Here is a 7,664-nt window from a genome sequence, read left to right as displayed (position 1 = left end):
AGAAGATTAGGACGACGTTAGTATTATTTCTTTTTTTCTTTCTTTTTTTACCGTATCCTGGCAATCATTACCGAACACTGTACTAGTAAAGAAAAGGTTCTTACTAATGATCTTCGCTCCCAAAAGATCTAAGATTTTAGCAATTTTCTCTCGCTAAAAGATTTATCGATTGTTGTATATTAGTTTTCAAATCAAAAACAACATTTTATATTGGGAATTTCTAAAACCACTGAAATTATTATCACCGTAAAGCATTAATTAGCTAAAATATTAATATTACTAAACAAGAATGAAGTATAATACTGATTCGAAATCAAGAATCTGATGATATAGTTAACTAAAAGTAGAATTGTTACCTTAAGCTTAAATTGTGCCATCTCTGTATAACAGAAAGAAAATGATCTAAATCCATTCTAACTGTTGTCAGTGTCTTAATGAACAAAAAAGCTATATCATGGAATCGTTAAGTAAAAATGAATATCTTGAATCCCTTGGCTGTTACAACAGTTATTAGCAATCTTTTAATTGTGTTTTCTTTTTATTACAGAGAAATTTAATTTACATTAGTTGAAACTATCTTCAAATTTATATTTATTTTCTTTTTTTTCCAGCCTTTTTTATTGCATCTTTATTAAATAATAATCATGCCAATCTTTTCTTAAATATATTTTTGTCAAATTGCGAATAAAGCACAAATAATTAAACAAAAATGAACATATCATAGTTTTTGTTCTATCAAAAAATGGAAACACTATAGTACCGAAACTATAGTAAGTCCATTTCCATAACTTTATTTGGGCTGTAATCACGTCATTTAACTCAATGTTATTTTGCGTGTTCTATCCTCTTTTTGAATGTGATGTTAGCTTATTATGCAACATTTCATGCTCAGTATGTTGAGTTATTACTTTACATAGAGTTTAACGTTATGTTATAAACGTTAGTAGACGTTATAAACGTTAGTAAATCACGCAAAAGAAATTATATTGTTATTTGGCAAATCATATTTATTTTTAAAATATATTTGGTGCAAAACTGTGTTCAATCAACATTTATATTTAAAATATTTATCAAGAAATAGGCATTTAAAATGGTTAAAAAGTAAGAGGAATTAACTCTTCGGACTCTAGGTAAACAATTTCTTCTGCAAAAAACATTAAACATCATCTTGAAGATATAATTTCGTTGTCATACCAACGCCGAACTTGATTGTAATTGACCTAGTTAAGCTTTGGTTTAAATAGCTGGTCCAGATTTTACTCTAGTATTTCGAAAAAAAAGGTGGCATTGTGTTACATTTGTTTATTATTTATTATTCATTTATTTAAATTTTGAATAGTACCAAATGGGAAGAAAAAGAAGCATTTTCGCCATAGCGTGCATGCGTCTGTTTTTTTTAATCCATGTAAACTTTTCAGAAGCCACATTTGACGTAAATGAGAAGCAATTGCAAATGGTGGCTGACAGTTTATCCATGGATGAATGCCGCAAATTGTCCGAATCACTTCACCAGGATGGTTACGTAAGAGATCATATTCCATCCGGTAAGTAATTTTCAAACTTAGCTATGTATACCAAATTCTTAACGAAACTATAATGTATTACACTTTACTAATGTTTCTATACTCGGGCAGAATAATATTTTACAAAAATGTACACTTCATATTTTTCAGACATTTTTTGACGCCAAGAACGGCGCCAAAAAGTAACAGAAATTTTTTATGTTATTTTTTAAATTTTTTATAGAAGTGCCAAAACACTAAATTAAATCCTGAGGTGCTTTTCAGTTCGCCTAACGCAAATAAATTAGACAATTTTTTAAAATATTTTTTTTAATTTTATTTAAATTTTTTGTAAACACCGATTTTGTTTTGTGTTTAAAATTATATATAAAATTAAAAAAAAATAATAGTAGAGTTGCGCGTTTTTCGGCGAATTTTTGTTTGCGTCCGTCTAACTGAAAAGTACCAACACCAGGTTAATTTATCAACAAGAAAATAACATAAATAAACAAGTAAAAAATATTATCAACAATAAATGTTAACACTAATTAACTTTTATTGCTGCTAATTTATCAGCAGATAAACAAAAACATCGGTACAAAATATTTAGGCTTAATCCAAGTACACGTTACATGGTGAATTAGGCTATATTGGTGATTTTTGTGGTCGTATAAATTGAAATTTGTAGTTGAAAATTTGACGAGATTGAGTGGGTTATTGCATTTTTTCTCCATGTGTTTTTTTCTTCATGTTATGCTTATATATTTGGCATTTTCAGGTTACAGTTTTCTATTACTTTGTTTACACCAATTCTTGGCGATAGTCTTCATGAAGTCATTTCGACGTTGGCAGCAGTTTGGTGAGAATTTCAACACGCAATTTAGCCACCGTGGTGGCTCAGGGAATAGAGCGTTCGCCCTCAAATAAAGTGAACCGCGTTCAAATTCTAGCTATGGTTGGTCGATACGAATTTCGCAACCGGCTCATACTGACCATAGCATTGGAGTAAAATATCCTCAATGGTAGACGGATCATTTGTTAGAGTCCGCTAGCAGTCAGGCTAACCGTGGGAGGTTTTCGCAGTTTTCCTCACCATGTAACGTAAATGCGGGTTAGTTCCATCAAAAACTCCTCCATTAAGACAAATTTCTCTCAATCCAGGAGTTCCCTTGTCTTCTGGATTGGGTTCACAATTACGAGGTTACGGAGTTGAACATTAGTAATCATAAATCTAAAATTGGGTCTGCTGTTCAACGACGGTAATGAAATAAAATAAATCGAACCAAGCGTGAAACGTATACTAGGCATTAGTTAAAACTGAACTAAACTCAGTGGCACGACAACCCAAAGAGGGCTAAGGAATACTGTGCCCATCTCAGTTTTCTTGATCTTGGTCTCAGGGGTGCAGGAGCAGATGTTCAGGTTAGGTTGTCAGCCGAAAGCCAAACCCACAGTGCTTAGTTCCAAAGCATGCTTGGTACTCATTTATCGACCCACTGAAGGGATGAATGGCTGAGTCAACCTTGCCTAGCCCGAGGATCGAATCCAGACCTGTGTCACGAGAGAGCGAAGTGCTCCCGCTCAACCAATGGGCGTCAGGCAATAGTTAATAAAATTATAAATTAATTTTCAAAATTCATAACTTAAATCTTTTGTTCCTATCAAAATAATGTATATTTTCTTGGCAGTCTTCTCTGTAGAGACGCAAGTGAAGAAATAATGGTATAAGAATAGCGGTTTCTAAAATTTGAAAATAAACCAAGAACCTATCACATATTTATAAGCAAAAGTTGTGGTAACCCAAAGGTGACGTCAGTGTAAACAAAGAATCACATGGTAACCAGAAACGGGGTTTTATCGAAATTGTACGTTTGAAATTTATCGAAAAATCAAGAGGCCCCGATTCGACACCTTAACCTCGGTGGAAATAAAAAATAGCCAAACTATTATTGACATCAGTAACAATTAATTTTGGCAGTAGGTAACATGTTCATTTGTAACAGAGGTATCTAATTAAGTGATATACGTAATATGACACAGCTACATGATACAAGTACGGTGGTAACAGGTAACTGATATAGTTACGTGATATAGTTGTTATGGTGATAGATTTTCCAAGGCCATCCAGAAGGGAATAGTATCGTAAGTATTAATGAGCCACGCATTTTTTTGAACCACGGTGGCACAATGATTAAAGCACTGCCTTATCATTGTGAAGATCTTTCCTACGTAGCAGCTTGAAATCCAGTTGGATTCAGATCAATGGATACCAGCTTTTCTCAAAGTAAAAGTAGTCGGTGCGCAATGCTGGGCACACATCACGCGGTTGGTCTCAAAGTTGGGAAGATTTAACCTCCATATTTTCTCCGACCTACAAACTGGCTGTGTCGGACAGTATTTTTCATTTTTTAGAACTAACAACTCTAACTTTCTTCAACCACCACTAAAAAAAATCTAAAAATAAAACCTCGTATTATATTTATGGAAAAGGATTCGTCAAATAAATAAAAAATAATAACAAAAGTGAAAAATAGGACTTCGATATTTTTTTGATTTTTTTCTTCCTGGAATAACGAAATCTAATTTACTAAACTTTTTCCTACACAAAAAGGAAATAAATGAATGAAAAAAAAGGTATTGCACTATTTTAGTCCAGTTCCAACTTATGAAAAGAGGCGCAGATTCTTTTAATTGGAAGTCTGACTTGCGTCTGCCCGCTAGTTATAACTGAGCATAATGGTCTGTGGCTTTCTTCCACAGAGTAGCCCTACTAGGAAAACAAATCTCGATGTATTTTACCCAGACCACTCAGCGCTACTCCCTAATCGCAATATGGTGCTTTGAGAGGAGTTAGGGGGGTCACAAGGGGTCACAAAGATTTTCTAGTTTGAGTAATTGTTTGTCTGAAGATGCTCCGGATAACACTTTGAACAGATTGCAATTCCTCCGCGGTGATTTAAATAGAGATCTTCTAATATTCTGGACTTTTTACGAGTAAATAACCACCCGAAACTAGTCTCTAGTAATTTACTTTTTTGGCTGTCACTAGACATGGAGACATCCAACAGTATCAAAGTTGTAAATTGAAATAATTAGGGAAGAACTTGAAATTGTTCTAAGGTGTTTTGGATTTCTACTTGAGGTTCGGCATGTATTAAAGAAATGATTCTTTGCTGTTATTTTCAATTTACTGAAGAGGTCAAAAGGAGAAGGACTTATAAGTATTGAAATCTAGACAAGTAATGTATTGTTACCGATGTTTTTTCTTTTCTTTAATGAAACAAAAGAAACTAAAATCAAGACAAGAGATGGAATAATTTTTAAGTTTGGAGAGTTTTTGTTCTCCGTTAAACGTTATGAGTCAAATATTATATTCCTTATACATAGAACCTTTAATTTCTAAACAATGCTCTGTCAAGCCGTTTTTATCTTATACTATAATACGAGGAATGGTTGCCAAGTCGAAAATCGCCCCAGAATTAATAAACTCCGGTAAACTTGGGGGTCTGGGGTTTTTGGCCACGAGGAATCGATTGGCGCCGGTTTTGAAGCGCTACGGTCGAGCAGTTCGGAGTTACAGATAGGATATTTTCAAACTTTATTAGTTCGCCATAATGACTATAGATACTTTTCTCCACTCTTATAAATTTATGCTAATGCGAACCTTACAATTGAAATATTAATTTTCGACAACTTAAACCAATAATATACGAAGGAATTAATAATTTAATTGTAAGGTTCGCATTAGTTTACATTTATCAAAGTGGAGAAAAGTTTAACTTTTGTGTTAAAATCACCGTCAACAAAGTCCGACATTTCAACATTCGTCAGATTTCAAGCTACATTTTCAACATGCAGAACGCACCTCTACATGAAATTCTTCAAGGAGCCGGAATTTTGGAACAACAAGCGATCAACTCAATTCTACCCGCAAATGGACAATTAGAAGATACCGTCATTGTCAGAATGCTTCTCCATTACGCCGAACAAGCTTACCCGACCGTCAAAGTTGCCGTACTTCACCCTGAATTTGTCGCACGCTTCCACGTTACAACAGCGGATGGCGCTTATGAAGGAATGGCTCTTCTCAACGATATCAGAGACCAGAACAAGGCTTCCAACTATCTATACGGCGTTCAACAAGGATTCGACGTGCTACTCATTCCCATTCACAAGAGAGCTCAAATGGATAGAGGCGAGCACTGGATGCTAGGAATTTACGAAGCAAGCTATGGAGAACGTCAACTATTAGTCTGCGATCCAGTCGACAACCCGCTGCCCATCGATGCTGTTTTGAGAAAAATACTGCGACACGTTTTGAACACCGTTGTTACGAATGAAAAGCTGAAAGGATGCATCGTGAAACCTCGCAACGCTTACAACCACCAAGATGACGCTTCTTCCTGCGGAGTTTACATCGTCTTTTATGCTCGACAATACCTCTCTCATCGACGCCTTTTCCTGGACAAGAATTTTCAAGAAGCGGATGAACGGAAGCAAATTTACGAATTCGTTGTGAACAGTGTCTTTAATTGTATAATTTTTTGTTATCAATTACATTTTATTTCCTATGACTTTTCAAACTTTGTATAGAATAGTTCCCTTTCCAAACTTTGTTTCGATAGTTTACAATGGTGCACTTTAACCGGTTATCTTTTCACCAATGGTTTCACAAATTTTCTTATGGCATGCATTGTTTTGATAAATCACAATTGAAAATTCAAATCTTCGAGTTAGCTTCGATACCTGTTTTCTCTGAGCGGAGCTCGGTCACCCGCTGGTTAAGAGTTAATAGCATTGTGATCTTTAATTTTCCGAAATGATGAAGAAAAAATAAAAACAGCTTATCATATAACAATTCTTTTTATTTCGTTACTGTTAGAAGAATATTATATAATAAGGCTCCATACACAAATAAATATCATTTATACATCATTTGAGAAACTTTATCCAAAATGAATTTAGTTGAAAATAAGCTGTCTTAATCTGCCAGAAATATGATTAGCGACTGGTCATATTTTTAAAATTCAGAAGAAAATTTTTAACGGTTGGCCAAGGCACTTCAATACCATTGAGTCCTGCAACCATTGCTTTCAAATCTCAAGTATCTGTGAAATCTCAAACCAACATTTAGGAGTTTAAAAAGAAATCCTTATTGGCGATTTATTGAAAAATAGCACTGTAAGAAGAAGCGACAACCGCGCTTTATCTAATGCTAATTTGGTATGCAAATTGAACATCTTACTAATCGTTATAATTTATATAACTGAACTGTGACTGAAACATTTTAATGTCGAAATGAAAGCAACTTAATAAAAGGAAGATTAAAATAGATTTTGATATTTATTTTCAATAGTGTGGTGAAATTCTATTCAGAGATAATATTTCTTAAATATTTCTATTGCAGGAAAATCTGAACCACACAACGTATCTTGCTTGAGACTTCTGAAGTACTGGGACACTCATGAAGGAAAATTCAAATCTGTTCAGCTACTTGCAATACGCTTGAAGCAACTTGGCCACTACGATATCGCCAATCAACTATCAGCTTCAGTCTCTCATGAAAAAGTTTATGAAGTTCATGAATTGTTTCTGGATGATCCTTTCAAGAATAAAATTCATAAAAACTCCCCTCGTTTGACTGGCAATTCATTCGAAGAAGATCATGAACCGGCAGCTCGAAAATCAAGCAGCTCATGGACTAGCTTTCGGATGTTTGAGATCGCCCTTCTAACAGTTCTTTTTTCGATCTTTCTGGCTTTTACAATTTTGGCTCTCATCAGATTTTGTTCTCCTTATTCCTTTGCCAGAATGAGAGCCACATTTTATAAAAACATGTTTGATTCCAGGCCAACTCAAGAAGAATTATTTTTCATCTTGTAATTAATTACTTGTTTTTGTCAAATGGGTTAAAACTTTCATTTATTTCATGAATTAAAATTATTGCAGCAAATAGGATATACTAACTCGTAAATAATGGGGCGTCATTGTTTCAGGTTTTGTGCTTCGTTTCGAAGGTTTGAGTTTTATATTAGGTTAAGTTGTGTTAGGGTATATATATATATATATATATATATATATATATATATATATATATATATATATATATATATATATATATATATACATGTGTGTGGGTGCAATATCTATATAATATCTATC

The 7,664-nt window shown here is 33.8% G+C and overlaps 1 protein-coding gene across 1 annotated transcript; it reads left to right on the top strand.

Annotated features, from left to right (window-relative positions):
- Positions 1-1,287: 1,287 nt before the first annotated feature.
- On the top strand, positions 1,288-7,448 carry LOC107455767 (uncharacterized). The gene is made up of 2 exons (XM_016073457.4): positions 1,288-1,544; positions 6,910-7,448. The coding sequence occupies exons 1-2, from the start codon at positions 1,346-1,348 to the stop codon at positions 7,383-7,385; spliced, it is 675 nt and encodes a 224-aa protein (XP_015928943.3). The 5' UTR covers positions 1,288-1,345; the 3' UTR covers positions 7,386-7,448.
- Positions 7,449-7,664: the final 216 nt, after the last annotated feature.

The sequence above is a fragment of the Parasteatoda tepidariorum genome, chromosome 9 (assembly GCF_982258835.1).
Source record: "Parasteatoda tepidariorum strain Cologne lab strain chromosome 9, Ptep-v5.0, whole genome shotgun sequence".
NCBI classification, from domain to species: Eukaryota; Metazoa; Arthropoda; class Arachnida; order Araneae; family Theridiidae; genus Parasteatoda; species Parasteatoda tepidariorum.
This window is presented reverse-complemented; position numbering and strand designations above follow the sequence as displayed.